Below are 17,306 nucleotides of genomic sequence, written 5' to 3'. Positions count from 1 at the left end.
AAAGGACAGTAAAACAGAAATATATTTTAAAATACAATATGTAAAACATAAATACAATATATATAATATATAAAACGAAATAAATATAAAACTATGGCATAAAATATTTGAACTATATACATTTATAAAAACTATTTACAATTCAAGCAGGTCGCTGAGGTCGACAGTGCACAAGTCTGTGTTTTGCTGCAGAACTTGGGAAATGAAAAAAAGAAAAGGGAAACAAAGAAAAACGATTAAAAAATAAATAACACAACAACAAAACTTGGTTTCATGCATGTAAACTTATCACATATTACTTACCTTGTGCACCTGACGACGCCTGAAAAGACTGTTCAAATTCGCTTACCTCCCTGAATAACTCGTCTAAGAAGAACAAGAAAAAGTTCACTTTTTTTTTTATTAATGTCCTGTTCATGGAGAAAAACAATACAGTACAAGTTTAAACAATTGTTCACCTGATACCTACCGAGGCTTTGTGCTTCTTTTGGAGGCTCATTACTCTCCATAAGAAGGGCTACAATCAAAAATAAATAAAAATGTATTAATGTGTTGTTCTTGTATAAACAGCATAATTACATGTTGATCACTTACCCAGAAAGCTTGGAGCCCCTTCCATTTCAAACTCGTCTACAATAAACACACACACACACACACACACACACACAGACTCAATAGTTTGATCAACACCTTGTAAAAAAATATGTTATACTCCCATTGCAAGAAAATCATTCAAAACCTACCCAGCAATTGGAGGCACTCCTCTGGGATATGCAGAGGGGTCTCTACAGGGCCATCCAGAGCTGACAGGACTGGAGGGTCAAGTTGTTGACCGTTATTCAGTTTTTGTAGCTGTTCCTCTGCTACCTCTCTCTCCAACTGTTTGGTCAACAACTTGACCCTTTTTCCCTGAAGAGAGTTTTATTCAAAACATTTTTTAAATGAATTCACAAAAACAAGTATGCTAGTTTGAGATTAGACTTACCGTCAGCTCTGGATGGCCCGATTTTAAGTGTCGCTCCACATTTTCATAAATTATGTCACACTCAGGACACCTGATGTTCCTAAGTTTGATTCTGCCCCTGGCAAGTTTCAGTAAAATTTTCCGTTCCTCTGAGTTCACTATGTGATGCTGTGACCTCAGGTGGTGCCTTAGGTGCACAACTTTCGATGGGCACAACGGGCAAGTCAGTAGCATCTTTGACAAATGGAAACAAAGTTAGTTCAGTTAGAAACATGATATGACCTATTAATGCATTGTCCACGGACAGCTCACAGGGACCCTGTCGAATAAGTTGCAAGTGGGCCCTTCCTGTGCCCAACTGTAACTTATTCGACAGGGTCCCTGTAAGCTGTCCGTGGACATGTCATGTCCACAGACAGCTTACAGTGACCCTGTCATGTAAGTTGCAAGTGGGCCCTTCCTGTGCCCAACTGTAACTTATTCGACAGGGTCCCTGTAAGCTGTCCGTGGACATGTCATGTCCACAGACAGCTCACAGGGACCCTGTCGAATAAGTTGCAAGTGGGCCCTTCCTGTGCCCAACTGTAACTTATTTGACAGGGTCCCTGTAAGCTGTCCGTGGACATGTCATGTCCACAGACAGCTCACAGGGACCCTGTCGAATAAGTTGCAAGTGGGCCCTTCCTGTGCCCAACTGTAACTTAAGTGACGGGACCTCTGTAGTCTGAAATATTCTCAAAATAACACTTTGAAATTACCTTGTCGAAGGGGGTGGCAGCAGCTGTTTACACTGTATGACTGAAATGAAGTTTAAGGGTTAGGGTCACTTTTTACATATTCATAATAAAAAAAAAAATTGCATTTTCAAAAAAATATTTAAAATGTATTAATAAAAGGAAAATTACAAGGGATAAAGTTAAACATATCTACGCACAGTAGAGATCATAAACATGCATTTTTATTTCATAAACACTTAGAATAAAATAAAAAATATTAAAATTTAAAATAAAACTGTAATAACAACCTGTCCAGTCTGACCATGGAAAGCCTATTAAGCTGTAGCTGGGATGATACACTCCCTTTTCAGGTAAGTGTACAGTAAATTACTTTAAATTGCACTCCATTTTCAGGTAAGTGTACTTAAATTACTTTAAATTGCACTCCATTTTCAGGTAAGTGTACAGTAAATTACTCTAAATTGCACTCCATTTTCAGGTAAGTGTACATTAAATTACTTTAAATTGCACTCCATTTTCAGGTAAGTGTACATTAAATTACTTTAAATTGCACTCCATTTTCAGGTAAGTGTACATTAAATTACTTTAAATTGCACTCCATTTTCAGGTAAGTGTACATTAAATTACTTTAAATTGCACTCCATTTTCAGGTAAGTGTACAGTAAATTACTTTAAATTGCACTCCATTTTCAGGTAAGTGTACATTAAATTACTTTAAATTGCACTCCATTTTCAGGTAAGTCTACAGTAAATTACTTTAAATTGCACTCCATTTTCAGGTAAGTGTACATTAAATTACTTAAAATTGCACTCCATTTTCAGGTAAGTGTACATTAAATTACTTTAAATTGCACTCCATTTTCAGGTAAGTGTACAGTAAATTACTCTAAATTGCACTCCATTTTCAGGTAAGTGTACATTAAATTACTTTAAATTGCACTCCATTTTCAGGTAAGTGTACATTAAATTACTTTAAATTGCACTCCATTTTCAGGTAAGTGTACATTAAATTACTTTAAATTGCACTCCATTTTCAGGTAAGTGTACAGTAAATTACTTTAAATTGCACTCCATTTTCAGGTAAGTGTACATTAAATTACTTTAAATTGCACTCCATTTTCAGGTAAGTCTACAGTAAATTACTTTAAATTGCACTCCATTTTCAGGTAAGTGTACATTAAATTACTTAAAATTGCACTCCATTTTCAGGTAAGTGTACATTGAATTACTTTAAATTGCACTCCAATTTCAGGTAAGTGTACAGTACAGGTTTTAAGGGAGCGAGTCGACCCCCAGTCAGTCCACACTAGACCACCACCAAGCGAGTCTGCGAGCCCGTTTTCTGCTGTCCAGTCGTGGAAAGATGCCCATCGAAACGTGCCCGATCTGTTTGCGCTCTTACGCCCGCCTCGGCCAGCACCTGGTCGTCACCCACGGCGTCAAGAACAAGGAGGAGAGGAAGCTCCTCCTTGCCATGGAGTCGGGGCGAGTGAACGCCCGTGCAGGCCTCTGCCCGGTTCCGGCGTGCAACAAATTCTCCAACCGCCTCGACCGCCATATCCGTACGCACTCTGAGGTCTCGGTGGGGGTGCAGGACGAAGCGCTCCGCTTCTGCAAGAGGAGAGTGTGTCTTTCCAAGCTGACTGCCCTGAGGGCCTCCAACCCGGCCGTACCTATGGTCTCCACCCTCGACCTGGAGGAGCAGCAGCTCATGGAGGAGGACCCGTCGTGCCCCCAAGAGCCAGAGGACCTGGAGGAGGAGGAGTGCGAAAAGGCAGGCTGCAAACAAGTAAAGAGCCTCCTCAGAACTCAGGTGGCCGACCTGAACAAGCAAGTCGACACCCTGAGTGAGACGCTCAGAATGGTCACCAGGCGTTATCGAATCCTCAAGAGGAGGTCGACCTCCTTGGGCTCGACCCGCATCGGGCAGGTGGCCCAAAGGCTCCTCTCCTCTCTCGGCCCGGAAGAAGAGGAGCGCGGTACCGTGGAAGAGGACGTCAAGTCTTCCCCCGAGGTGCCCTCTGCCGTTCAGCAGCCCCCTGCCTTGCCCGAGGAGAAACCTGAGGGAGACGGGGAGAAGCCTTCCACGAGTCGGCAGCCGCAGGACGTCGAGGAAGATCAACCCCATTACCCCGACCACGTGGTGGTGCTGAGTGAGTGTGACGCTTTTATCTGTTTTATCTTTTCAACTTGTGGCTGTGCTAACACTAACTCTTGCATTGTCCACGGACAGCTTACAGGGACCCTGCAATATAAGTTGCAAGTGGGCCCTTCCTGTGCCCAACTGTAACTTATTCGACAGGGTCCCTGTAAGCTGTCCGTGGACACGTCATGTCCACGGACAGCTTACAGGGACCCTGTCGAATAAGTTGCAAGTGGGCCCTTCCTGTGCCCAACTGTAACTTATTCGACAGGGTCCCTGTAAGCTGTCCGTGGACAATGCACTACTTCCTCTGTTCTCACTTTTTTCTCTCTTTCTCTTTTTGCAGACGAGATCGTGGAGGAGTACAGGCGGCACAGGGAAGGCCCAGACCCTGGCACCAAGTTGAAAGAAAACGTTGGCTGTCAGGTGTACCGAATCAAGAAATTTCTGGCGGTCATGTCGAGGGGCAAGAAAAACCTGGCCGACTTCCGCTTCCTGGACGACACTGCCAGGATACACAGGTGAGTAGCTTTTCTCCCGTCGTGGGCTCAGTTTGAAAACAATCTGTCGCCTCTGTAACCATTCTTGTCTTCTCGCAGTTGGGTCAGCTCCCTCCGGCAGGCCAAAATGGCGGTGACCACCATCCAGCACTACGTGCTGAACGTCGGCTGCTTCATGCGGTTCCTTTCCGAAACCCCTCCGCAGTCCTGCCGCCTCTCCAGGAAAGCCCTGGTCGGCCTTCGCAGGGAGATGGGGAGCCTGAGGAAGTCCCTGAAGAGGGGCTTGGCCGTCCACCAGACGGCGGTCAAGGAGGGCAAGGAGACGAATATCCTTGCCAAGGCCACCCTTTTGACGTGCCGGGAGCTCGCGGCCAAGGCCATCCCCGAGCTACTGGGTAAGTTGTCTTTTACCTTCTCCCCGACTCGAGGTACTCACCTGTTGCCGAACGAACGTTTGAACCTTGACGTTGTGCTTCTCTCCCGTCTTTAGACCTCCTGGAGAAGGAGCCCAGCCTGAAGAACCTGTGGAGGTTTTACGGGCACTTTGCGGCACTGCTCTCCTGCATTTACGGCCACAGAGGGGGTGTTTTTCAGAATATCACCATCCAGGAGGTTGTGGGGGCCCGTAAATCCTCCTCTGAGAGGGCGTACCTCATCAATGTGAGCGTCTGACTTTTATTTGTTGTTCCCTGATTTGTTTTTGCCGCCTCTCCTGACTGTCGTTCCCCCCGTGTGTCCACAGATAGCCCAGCACAAGACCAACATGGCCTTCGGGTCGGCCCAGATCGCCTTGACGGAGGAGGAGTTTGGGTGGGTGACGAGGTTCCTCCAGCTGAAGGACCAGCTGCCGGGCGGTCCCACGGCCAAATACCTGTTTTTCACGTCCACCCAAAACCCCTGCAAGAACTTGAACTGCTACTTCCAGGAGGCCTGGAAGTCGATGGGCCTTCCCGGCTGCCCCACCTTCACCGACGTCCGGACGTCCATTGCCAGTCACGTAAGTGTTTTTGGGCGCTCTGGCGCGTATTTCGGCGGCCTTCCCTGGTGGCGGCATTGGTTTTGACTTTTCTCTGTCTCTGTCTTTCCAGATCAAGTTCACCCACAACAATGACGACCGGGTGAAGCTGTCCAAGTTCATGTGTCACGACACACGGACGGCGGACAAATTTTATGTGGCCAACTTGACTCCCCAGCAGGCCATGGAGCACCGCAGGCTGTTCGACTCTGCCCTGGAAGGTGCGGAGAGGGGATCCCCGTCGAAGGAGCCGACCTCCCCGTCGAAGGAGCCGACCTCGGGGAAGCGGCCTGCCAAGGGTAAGGGCAAGCAACCCCTAAAGAGGAGAGCTCCCGAGTCCCCGGACGAGGAGCTCACGTCGGGCAGCACCACTCCCGAGGTGACCCGCATGGAGCTCCAGGAGTCTGGGGCGTCCAGCCCCGAGTCCAGCGAGGTAAGTTGGCTACCTTTGACTTGCAGTGAACCTAGCGTGTTATAATCGTTTGCAACATCACGATCACTTGCTCACCATGTCTTTGTGTGTACGCATTTGTTTTACCTTGCACAGCACGGGGAGGAGGAGGAGGCCTCGGAGAAGGGATCCCAAGAACAGGAGCCACAGGAACCGAGCACCCCCCCCAGAAAGTACCCTGCACGGAGAGGCAAGGCGACGGTGCTGCTGACTCCATTGAAGCTTGTGTCACCGCTGAAGGTCAAAAAGGCCATCTTCTCCGCGAGCTCCACAACGCTGGTTGGGATCAACCGCCGAAAGAAGGCCGCAGAAAAGGTAAAGGCGGCCATGAACAGGCGAAGAAAACCAAAATAGGCGTTGCCTTCGTTTGCTCCGGTTGTTCGGTTTTTTTGGAGACATTTTGAGTTTTTACCCTTGTTCCGGTGTTCGCTTTTTTGAGAGACTTTTTTTTTTTTTTACCCTTGTTCCGGTGTTCGCTTTTTTGAGAGACTTTTTTTTTTTAACCCTTGTTCCAGTGTTCGATTTTTGAGAGACTTTTTTTTTTACCCTAGTTCCAGTGTTCGTTTTTTGAGAGACTTTTTTTTTGTTTGTTTATCCTGTTCCAGCGTTCGTTCCCCTTGCAGTGTTCGTTTTTTTGTTTTAAATAAAGTTGTTTTTGTTGGTTGAAGTTTTAACTTCTTGTCTGTCTTTTTTTTCTAAGTATTATTGTGAAAATTGAATTAGAGGTTTTATTCAATTGGTTCAAACTGGTTAAAGGGTTAATTGATCTGAACGTGTAATCAAACCATGTGTAATTAATTTGTTATAACACCTATGTCCACTGACAGCTTATAGGGGCCCTGTCAAATAAGTTACAGGTGGGCACAGGAAGGTCCCACCTGTAACTTATTTGACGGGACCTCTTTAGGCTGTCCGTGGTCAATGTATTAATAGGTCATAATTCAGGGTTGTAAATGTTTTATTACTTTAAACGTAATGTAGAGTGCACAGGGAAGACAAACAGACATGTTGGGGTACTTTAAAGTTCATAATTGTGCATAGTTAGCATTTAAATGGCATGTCCACAGACAGCTTACAGTAACCCAGTCGAATAAGTTACAGGTGGGCACAGGAAGGGCCCACCTGTAACTTATTTGATATGTCCACGGAGAGCTTACAGGGACCCTGTCATATAAGTTGCAAGTGGGCACAGGAAGGGCCCAACTGTAACTTATATGACAGGGTCCCTGCAAGCTGTCCGCGGACCCTGTCAAATAAGTTACAGGTGGGCCCTTCCTGTGCCCAATTGCAACTTATTTGACAGGGTCTCTGTAAGCTGTCGGTGGTCAATGCATTATTAGGTCATATTTCATCATTATAAATGTTTTATTACTTAAATTATGCAGTAAAGTGCACAGGCCAGACAATCCAACATGTTGGGGTACTTTACAGTTCATAATTATGCATTATTAGCCTTAAAATGACATGTCCATGGAGTGCATACAGGGACCCTGTCAAATAAGTTGCAGGTGGGCACAGGAAGGTCCCACCTGTAACTTATTTGACGGGACCTCTTTAGGCTGTCCGTGGTCAATGCATTAACAGGTCATAATTTATGATTATTAATGTTTTATTACTTAAAACATGCAGTACAGTGCACAGGGAAGACAATGCAACATGTTGGGGTACTTTACAGTTCATAATTATGCATAATTAGCCTTAAATGGACATGTCCACGGACAGCTTACAGGGACCCTGTCATATAGGTTACAGGTGGGATCCTTTTTATATTTTGATGTCATTATGGAAAAGATTGCATAAAAATGATTAAATATCAATTTTATGTTAATCTCTGGGCCCCCCTGAGCGATTTGCAGCCTTCAGAACCTCCAAATTCCACTGTCCACGAACAGCCTAAATTTTTGAATGGGATAGATTGTACGTGGGACGTCCAGATCTCAGCCTCTGGACAGAATTTGGAGATGAAACCTGCACTCCTGTGCTCATCTGGACACGCCCTGTCCATGGTGTGAATTTCAAAGAGATTGGAGAAACTTGAAAATTCGACCCCAAAAAACTCAAAGGGTGTATCCCTTGGAGAATTTTTCAGTCAGATTTTCAAGTTTCTCCAAACTCCCTGAAATTCACAGCGCTGTCTGGGCACGTCCAGACGAGCGCAGGAGCGCAGGTTTCATCTCCAAATTCTGTCCAGAGGCTGAGATCTGGACGTTCCACGTACAATCTATCCCATTCAAAAATTTAGGCTGTTCGTGGACAGTGGAATTTCTGGGTTCTGAAGGCTGCAAATTGCTCAGGGGGGCCCAAAGATGAACATAAAATTGATATTTAATCAATTTTCTTAATTTTTAATCAATCTTGGCATCAAAATATAAAACAGCATCCCACCTGTAACTTATCTGACAGGGTCTCTGTAAGCTGTCCGTGGTCAATGCATTAATAGGTCATATTTCATACTTATTAATGTTTTATTACTTAAATCATAGAGTACAGTGCACAGGGAAGACAATCCAACATGTTACAGCCATTAATTATGCATAATTTGCATAAAATTCGACTGTCCCACAGACAGCCTATAGGGGCTCTGTCAAATAGGTTACAGGTGGGATGCTGTTTTTGACTTAGACATTTTCAGCGGGTGAATCCCTGTAAAGAATTGGGGATTTCAGCATATGTGCTGAAGGCCAGTGAGTAACTTATTAAGTTACAGGTGGGATGCTGATTTTGACCGGTGTACTTCACAGTTCATAATTATGCTGTCCACGGACAGCTTACAGGAACCCTGTCAAATAAGTTACAGGTGGGCACAGTAAGGGCCCACCTGTAACTTATTTGATGGGACCTCTTTAGGCTGTCCGTGGTCAATGCATTAACAGGTCACAATTCATACTCATAAATATTTTATGACTTTAAACATAATGTACAGTGCACAGGAAAGACAATCCAACATGTTGGGGCTCTTTACAGTTCATAATTATGCATAATTAGCCTTAAAATGGCATGTCCACGGACAGCTTACAGGAACCCTGTCGAATAAGTTACAGGTGGGCACTTCCTGTAAAATCATAGGAATTGCCCAGCTGTAACTTATTTGACGGGACCTCTTTAGGCTGTCCGTGGTCAATGCATTAACAGGTCATAATATATGATTATTAATGTTTTATTACTTAAAACATGCAGTACAGTGCACAGGGAAGACAATCTGACATGTTGGGGTACTTTACAGTTCATAATTGTGCATCGTTAGCCTTAAAATGACATGTCCATGGAGAGCTTACAGGGACCCCGTCAAATAAGTTGCAGGTGGGACTTCAGCACATATGCTGAAATCCCCAATTCCTTACAGGGATTCACCGGCCGAAAATGTCTAAGTCAAAAACAGCATCCCACCTGCAACTTATTTGATAGGGTCTCTGTAAGCTGGCCGTGGTCGTTGCATTAATAGGTCATATTTCCTGATTATTAATGTCTTATTACTTAAAACATGCAGCACAGTGCACAGGGAAGACAATCCAACATGTTGGGGTACTTTACAGTTCATAATTGTGCATCGTTAGCCTTAAAATAACATGTCCATGGAGAGCTTACAGGGACCCCGTCAAATAAGTTGCAGGTGGGACTTCAGCACATATGCTGAAATCCCCAATTCCTTACAGGGATTCACCGGCCGAAAATGTCTAAGTCAAAAACAGCATCCCACCTGCAACTTATTTGATAGGGTCTCTGTAAGCTGTCCGTGGTCGTTGCATTAATAGGTCATATTTCATGATTATTAATGTCTTATTACTTAAAACATGCAGCACAGTGCACAGGAAAGACAATCCAACATGTTGGGGTACTTTACAGTTCATAATTGTGCATCGTTAGCCTTAAAATGACATGTCCATGGAGAGCTTACAGGGACCCCGTTAAATAAGTTGCAGGTGGGACTTCAGCACATATGCTGAAATCCCCAATTCCTTACAGGGATTCACCTTACAGGGCCGAAAATGTCTAAGTCAAAAACAGCATCCCACCTGCAACTTATTTGACAGGGTTCCTGTAAGCTGTCCGTGGTCAATGCATTAACAGGTCATAATTCATGATTATTAATGTTTTATTACATAAATCATAGCCACCAGGCGCCGAGATATGGACGGGTGAGTTTTTGGAAAGATACGGTTGAGTTTTTGGGAAAGATACGGGTGAGTTTTCGGAAAGATACAGGTGAGTTTTTGGAAAGATATGAGTTGTTGCTTAAATCATAGAGTACAGTGCACAGGGAAGACAACGCAACGTGTTGGGGCTCTTTACAGTTCATAATTATGCATAATTAGCCTTAAAATGGCATGTCCACGGACAGCTTACAGGAACCCTGTTGAATAAGTTACAGGTGGGCACACCCAGTAAAATCATAGGAATTGCCCACCTGTAACTTATTCGACGGGACCTCTTTAGGCTGTCCGTGGTCAATGCATCAATGGGTCATAATTCATGATTATTAATGTTTTATTACTTAAAACATGCAGTACAGTGCACAGGGAAGACAATCTAACATGTTGGGGCTCTTTACAGTTCATAATTATGCATAATTAGCCTTAAAATGACATGTCCACGGGCAGCTTAAAGGAACCCTGTTGAATAAGTTACAGGTGGGATGTTCACCAAACGCCTATGAAAATGAATGGGATAAGTGGCACGTGTCAGTGGCTCCCGCGCGGCCCCCGGGGGTCCGAGGGGCCCCAAACTCGGCAAAAAGTTGCGTCACGTGGCCCTCTGCGACATACCGAGCGGGCCAGGTCGAGACGCGCCCGGTTTATTTTTTGCTATTTTTTATGCACCTCTCTGTCTCCCATTGATCTCTATGGGAACATGTGTCTGCTAGGGTTAATTCAGCAGTTAGGATTAGAGGGCCCTCTAGGCTCAGGAAGCACCTAGAGCCACGAAACTCTGGGGCCCGACTCGGGGGCCCGTGGCGGTCGTCCGTGACGAATTTCGAGGTCCTGCGACCTTTTGACCCCTATGGGCGACTGTTTATTTGACGTCCCACGTGCAACTTATTCCATGGGGCTGTTGGTGGCCAATTAGCGCGAAAAAAGGTCAGAGGGACACGGAACTCTAGAACCCGTCCCAGGGGCCCGTGACGGGACGCATACGTCGATTTCGGGCCGATCGGGCGTTTCTTTCAAACCGTTTTGCCGAAACACACACTTAGAACCGATCTAGAACCACCAAATCCAGGATCTAGAACCGGGGGCCCCTGGACTAGCACCGTGTCGAATTTGGGGTCGCTGCGACCTTTCGACCCCTTTTGGCCCCTGTTTATGTGACGTCCCACGTGCAACTTATTCCATAGGGCTGTTGGTGGCCAATTAGCGCGAAAAAAGGTCCGAGGGACACAGAACTCTAGAACCCGTCCCAGGGGCCCGTGACGGGACGCATACGTCGATTTCGGGCCGATCGGACCTTTCTGTCCACCTTTCACGAAGCACATGGTCCAATTAATGCAGGCCCTCTTGCACACACAGACAGACATATGGTCAGAGTGAACCAAAGGGAGGAGAATTTCGCACTGCAAAAAGACACACTTGGAACCGATCTAGAACCCTGCGATCCGGGATCTAGAACCGGGGGCCCCTCGACTACCAGGGTGGCGAATTTGGAGGCGCTGCGACCTTTCGACCCCTGTGTTTCCGCCCTCCCACGTGCAACTTATTCAGTTCAAACTTCACAGGCGCTTCCTGGTCAAGGGGGTCTTTTTTCGGCCAAACGAGCGGACGGGGACACGGAACTCTAGAACCCGTCCCCGGGGCCCGTGAAGGGACGCATATGTCAGTTTCGGGACGATCGGGCGTTTCCTTCAAACCGTTTTGCCAAAACACACACTTAGAACCGATCTAGAACCCCGCGACCCGTGATCTAGAACCGGGGGCCCCTGGACTAGCACCGTGTCGAATTTGGGGTCGCTGCGACCTTTCGACCCCTTTTGGCCCCTGTTTATGTGTCGTCCCACGTGCAACTTATTCCATTGGGCTGTTGGTGGCCAATTAGCGCGAAAAAAGGTCCGAGGGACACGGAACTCTAGAACCCGTCCCAGGGGCCCGTGACGGGACGCATATGTCAATTTCGGGCCGATCGGACCTTTCTGTCACACCGTCCACCAAACACCTATGAAAATGAATGGGATAAGTTGCAAGTGTCAGTGGCCCCTGTTCGGCCCCCGGAGGTCCCACGGGCCCCAAACACTGCGTGCCGGTAGTTCTCGGGCCCCCGAACAACATATCAGGAGGACGAGTCTCTAGAACTCAGGGCAAAATTTTATGCAACCCTTGTTCAAGTTTCTCTCACAGGCCACTTGCACTCATAGATAACTCATAGACTGATATACCTTGATCGGTTCTAAGGTTCTATATATACTTAGAACCGATCTAGAACCCCGTGACCCATGATCTAGAACCGGGGGCCCCTGGGCTTCCACCGTGTCGAATTTGGGGTCGCTGCGACCTTTTGACCCCTATGGGCGACTGTTTATTCGACGTCCCACGTGCAACTTATTCCATGGGGCTGTTGGTGGCCAATTAGCGCGAAAAAAGGTCCGAGGGACACGGAACTCTAGAACCCGTCCCAGGGGCCCGTGACGGGACGCGTACGTCGATTTCGGGCCGATCGGGCGTTTCTTTCAAACCGTTTTGCCGAAACACACACTTAGAACCGATCTAGAACCCCGCGACCCGTGATCTAGAACCGGGGGCCCCTGGACTAGCACCGTGTCGAATTTGGGGTCGCCGCGACCTTTCGACCCCTTTTGGCCCCTGTTTATGTGACGTCCCACGTGCAACTTATTCCATAGGGCTGTTGGTGGCCAATTAGCGCGAAAAAAGGTCCGAGGGACACGGAACTCTAGAACCCGTCCCAGGGGCCCGTGACGGGACGCATACGTCGATTTCGGGCCGATCGGACCTTTCTGTCCACCTTTCACGAAGCACATGGTCCAATTAATGGAGTCCCTCTTGCTAACACAGACAGACATATGGTCAGAGTGAACCAAAGGGAGGAGAATTTCGCACTGCAAAAAGACACACTTGGAACCGATCTAGAACCCTGCGATCCGGGATCTAGAACCGGGGGCCCCTCGACTACCAGGGTGGCGAATTTGGAGGCGCTGCGACCTTTCGACCCCTGTGTTTCCGCCCTCCCACGTGCAACTTATTCAGTTCAAACTTCACAGGCGCTTCCTGGTCAAGGGGGTCTTTTTTCGGCCAAACGAGCGGACGGGGACACGGAACTCTAGAACCCGTCCCCGGGGCCCGTGAAGGGACGCATATGTCAGTTTCGGGACGATCGGGCGTTTCCTTCAAACCGTTGTGCTGAAACACACACTTAGAACCGATCTAGAACCCCGCGACCCGTGATCTAGAACCGGGGGCCCCTGGACTAGCACCGTGTCGAATTTGGGGTCGCTGCGACCTTTTGACCCCTTTTGGCCCCTGTTTGTTTGACGTCCCACCTGCAACTTATTCCATAGGGCTGTTGGTGGCCAATTAGCTCGAAAAAAGGTCCGAGGGACACGGAACTCTAGAACCCGTCCCAGGGGCCCGTGACGGGACGCATACGTCGATTTCGGGGCGATCGGACCACACCGGACCTCGTTCGGCCCCTGGAGGTGCTAGGGGCCCGAAACTTCATAGAAAGCTGCGTCACACGGCCCCCACAAACATACAGAGAGGGGAACGTCTAAACACACTCACAAAAAAACACTTGGTGGTTAGGGGTCAAAATAGGCCCTTTTTGGACTATGAGGAAGACTATGGTGAAGGTTAGGTGGTCAGGGGACCCCATAGGCACTTTGTGGCAGTGAAGAAGAGGATAGGTGGTTAGGGGTCAAAATAGGCGCTTCGTGGACAATGAGGAAGACTATGGTGAAGTTTAGGTGGTCAGGGGACCCCATAGGCACTTCGTGGCAGTGAAGAAGAGGATAGGTGGTTAGGGGTCAAAATAGGCGCTTCGTGGACAATGAGGAAGACTATGGTGAAGTTTAGGTGGTCAGGGGACCCCATAGGCACTTCGTGGCAATGAAGAAGAGGATAGGCGGTTAGGGGTCAAAATAGGCGCTTCGTGGACAATGAGGAAGACTATGGTGAAGTTTAGGTGGTCAGGGGACCCCATAGGCACTTCGTGGCAATGAAGAAGAGGATAGGTGGTTAGGGGTCAAAATAGGCGCTTCGTGGACAATGAGGAAGACTATGGTGAAGTTTAGGTGGTCAGGGGACCCCATAGGCACTTTGTGGCAATGAAGAAGAGAATAGGTGGTTAGGGGTCCAAATAGGGACTCCGTGGCACTGAGGAGGACTACGGTGAAGAGTAGGTCGTTGGCGGACCCCAAAAGCACTTGGTGGACCTCCCCGTAGTGCGCTGGCACCCCCAGAGGCGTCCACACAGGGCCTATGTTAATTTATGGTAATTTGGGCCACTTTATATGCGATTTTAGAAAACGTCCAACTCACCATTAGGTTAAGCAGCTCGTGTCGTCCATTTCGAGCACGCGGACATCGGAGTGCCTAGGCCGACAATGGCAACTTAAATGAATGGGCAAATTCCCACGAACTACCTAGTTTCCCTTACTTTGGCCAAGGGGGGCAGGAAGAGGAGCTCACCCTGTCCTATGGAGGAATCCACCTGCAATCCAAGGAGATGAAGGGTTTGTTCATTTAGCTTCCAGGGAGTTCATAAAAATCTCATACGAATACTACCACTGGTCTTCAACATACTATCGGCCTCAGTGACATCCTCTTAGACAGGGTTTGCGGTCATCTGGTGATGGGGGCAGATTCTTATTAAATGTGCTCCTTCCTCTAATGGAAATGGCTGTATTATTGTTTGTTTGTTGTTTTTTTTTAAAAATGAAAAAAAGCTGGGTGGGAGGAGCCTGCACCAGACATTACCCTTGCTGAGCATGGTGGCATGTGCGTGGGAGCACATTGTCCCAACGTCTCATGGGTATAGCTCGGGTTTCTCTTCATTCACGCATAAATCTTTCGCCTTTTACTAAAGATTTCCGTCGAGGGGAACATTTGCGAGTTTCTGGTATTTTTGGATGCTCTGCTCACAGCAGAGCTACCTGCTTTTGTTAAAAAACAGAGGACTTTTTGCGGCTTGCTCCGAAGAACCGCAGCAGGTTGGGCCAGCGTTCCAGCGTGGCAGAAAGAGTTGGCCGTTTTGCCCGTGTCTGGGGCTGGGTGGCCGTCAAGCCATCGCCACTTTCCCAGTTCACAACTTCAAGTCTTGGGTCAGCTACGCGTGATTGTAAGGTTTACCAAGCTCAAAAGGGTAGTGATGGGAGAAACGAAGCTTTTCAAAGCTTTGAACCGATTGCTTCGCAAAATGATTCAATGTTTCGAAGCGTTCGGAACGCCACACGCTGGTGACCCCTGCTGGTCAGATTGGAAATGCAACAAAAACTCAGGCCAGACATGCATAAAACAACCTTTTACAAACCCATTGCAAACGCTTCCTTGAAAGTAAAATCTTTCAAATGCAATTAGCTAACCATCATCAGGTGAGTCTTGAACGGCGGGTTGGCCTCATCAGCAGCTTCCACGGTAAAGCCTGAGCTTATGCAAGGTGTTTGGCCGTGATAAAGAAGAAGCCTCCCCGTCGGGGAATCGAACCCCGGTCTTCCGCGTGACAGGCGGAGATACTGTCCACTATACTAACGAGGACCGGTCGTTACAGTTGTGTCCCTGAGCAGTACGGCACTGTATGCTCAGCCGTTGAGAAGTCACTTAATACTGGATATGCTTTCCATTATGGGACTTATTATTGTTTAAGCCTTTTACTTTGGCCAAGGGGGGCAGGAAGAGGAGCTCACCCTGTCCTATGGAGGAATCCACCTGCAATCCAAGGAGATGAAGGGTTTGTTCATTTAGCTTCCAGGGAGTTCATAAAAATCTCATACGAATACTACCACTGGTCTTCAACATACTATCGGCCTCAGTGACATCCTCTTAGACAGGGTTTGCGGTCATCTGGTGATGGGGGCAGATTCTTATTAAATGTGCTCCTTCCTCTAATGGAAATGGCTGTATTATTGTTTGTTTGTTGTTTTTTTTAAAAAAGGAAAAAAAGCTGGGTGGGAGGAGCCTGCACCAGACATTACCCTTGCTGAGCATGGTGGCATGTGCGTGGGAGCACATTGTCCCAACGTCTCATGGGTATAGCTCGGGTTTCTCTTCATTCACGCATAAATCTTTCGCCTTTTACTAAAGATTTCCGTGGAGGGGAACATTTGCGAGTTTCTGGTATTTTTGGATGCTCTGCTCACAGCAGAGCTACCTGCTTTTGTTAAAAAACAGAGGACTTTTTGCGGCTTGCTCCGAAGAACCGCAGCAGGTTGGGCCAGCGTTCCAGCGTGGCAGAAAGAGTTGGCCGTTTTGCCCGTGTCTGGGGCTGGGTGGCCGTCAAGCCATCGCCACTTTCCCAGTTCACAACTTCAAGTCTTGGGTCAGCTACGCGTGATTGTAAGGTTTACCAAGCTCAAAAGGGTAGTGATGGGAGAAACGAAGCTTTTCAAAGCTTTGAACCGATTGCTTCGCAAAATGATTCAATGTTTCGAAGCGTTCGGAATGCCACACGCTGGTGACCCCTGCTGGTCAGATTGGAAATGCAACAAAAACTCAGGCCAGACATGCATAAAACAACCTTTTACAAACCCATTGCAAACGCTTCCTTGAAAGTAAAATCTTTCAAATGCAATTAGCTAACCATCATCAGGTGAGTCTTGAACGGCGGGTTGGCCTCATCAGCAGCTTCCACGGTAAAGCCTGAGCTTATGCAAGGTGTTTGGCCGTGATAAAGAAGAAGCCTCCCCGTCGGGGAATCGAACCCCGGTCTTCCGCGTGACAGGCGGAGATACTGTCCACTATACTAACGAGGACCGGTCGTTACAGCTGTGTCCCTGAGCAGTACGGCACTGTATGCTCAGCCGTTGAGAAGTCACTTAATACTGGATATGCTTTCCATTATGGGACTTATTATTGTTTAAGCCTTTTACTTTGGCCAAGGGGGGCAGGAAGAGGAGCTCACCCTGTCCTATGGAGGAATCCACCTGCAATCCAAGGAGATGAAGGGTTTGTTCATTTAGCTTCCAGGGAGTTCATAAAAATCTCATACGAATACTACCACTGGTCTTCAACATACTATCGGCCTCAGTGACATCCTCTTAGACAGGGTTTGCGGTCATCTGGTGATGGGGGCAGATTCTTATTAAATGTGCTCCTTCCTCTAATGGAAATGGCTGTATTATTGTTTGTTTGTTGTTTTTTTTAAAAAAAGGAAAAAAAGCTGGGTGGGAGGAGCCTGCACCAGACATTACCCTTGCTGAGCATGGTGGCATGTGCGTGGGAGCACATTGTCCCAACGTCTCATGGGTATAGCTCGGGTTTCTCTTCATTCACGCATAAATCTTTCGCCTTTTACTAAAGATTTCCGTGGAGGGGAACATTTGCGAGTTTCTGGTATTTT

At 47.4% G+C, this 17,306-nt stretch overlaps 2 protein-coding genes across 3 annotated transcripts in view; one reads left to right on the top strand and one right to left on the bottom strand.

Moving 5' to 3' along the window:
• LOC309491575 (uncharacterized protein) overlaps positions 1-1,363 on the bottom strand; it is a 1,853-nt gene extending 490 nt beyond the window's left edge. Inside the window, exons 1-6 of the mRNA XM_082190634.1 lie at positions 986-1,363; positions 744-909; positions 595-630; positions 470-517; positions 304-366; positions 1-194 (exon numbers count right to left, since the gene is read on the bottom strand). The exon at positions 1-194 is cut by the window's left edge and continues 490 nt beyond it. Of these exons, the coding sequence (XP_082046760.1) occupies positions 136-194; positions 304-366; positions 470-517; positions 595-630; positions 744-909; positions 986-1,198 (585 nt within the window). The 5' untranslated portion in view covers positions 1,199-1,363 and the 3' untranslated portion in view covers positions 1-135. The remainder of the gene's footprint in view (positions 195-303; positions 367-469; positions 518-594; positions 631-743; positions 910-985) is intronic.
• A 1,527-nt stretch (positions 1,364-2,890) lies between these two features.
• On the top strand, positions 2,891-6,912 carry LOC309491574 (uncharacterized protein). 2 transcript variants are annotated; one of them, XM_082190633.1, is made up of 7 exons: positions 2,891-3,854; positions 4,191-4,365; positions 4,444-4,739; positions 4,835-5,004; positions 5,087-5,341; positions 5,433-5,580; positions 5,925-6,912. In XM_082190633.1, exons 1-7 carry the CDS (start codon positions 3,065-3,067, stop codon positions 6,212-6,214), a joined length of 2,124 nt encoding a protein of 707 aa, XP_082046759.1. In that variant the 5' UTR covers positions 2,891-3,064; the 3' UTR covers positions 6,215-6,912. The 2 variants fall into 2 exon arrangements, with proteins under 2 accessions (XP_082046759.1, XP_082046758.1); XM_082190632.1 differs by having other exon boundaries at positions 5,433-5,792; positions 5,907-6,911.
• The last annotated feature ends 10,394 nt before the right edge of the window (positions 6,913-17,306 follow it).

This window comes from Leuciscus leuciscus (genome assembly GCF_965113295.1).
Source record: "Leuciscus leuciscus genome assembly, contig: HAP1_SCAFFOLD_368, whole genome shotgun sequence".
Classification (NCBI taxonomy): Eukaryota; Metazoa; Chordata; class Actinopteri; order Cypriniformes; family Leuciscidae; genus Leuciscus; species Leuciscus leuciscus.
The sequence above is the reverse complement of the archived record's forward strand: the minus strand, read 5'-3'. Positions and strand labels throughout refer to the sequence as shown.

What these genes read in the sequence shown, in the direction of transcription:
- LOC309491574 (XM_082190632.1), top strand. Translation starts at nt 3,065, where the DNA reads ATGCCCATCGAAACGTGCCCGATCTGTTTGCGCTCTTACGCCCGCCTC. An exon ending in GACACTGCCAGGATACACAG is followed by an intron (nt 4,366 to 4,443) that starts GTGAGTAGCTTT and finishes GTCTTCTCGCAG; the next exon opens with TTGGGTCAGCTCCCTCCGGC. An exon ending in CCAGCCCCGAGTCCAGCGAG is followed by an intron (nt 5,793 to 5,906) that starts GTAAGTTGGCTA and finishes TACCTTGCACAG; the next exon opens with CACGGGGAGGAGGAGGAGGC.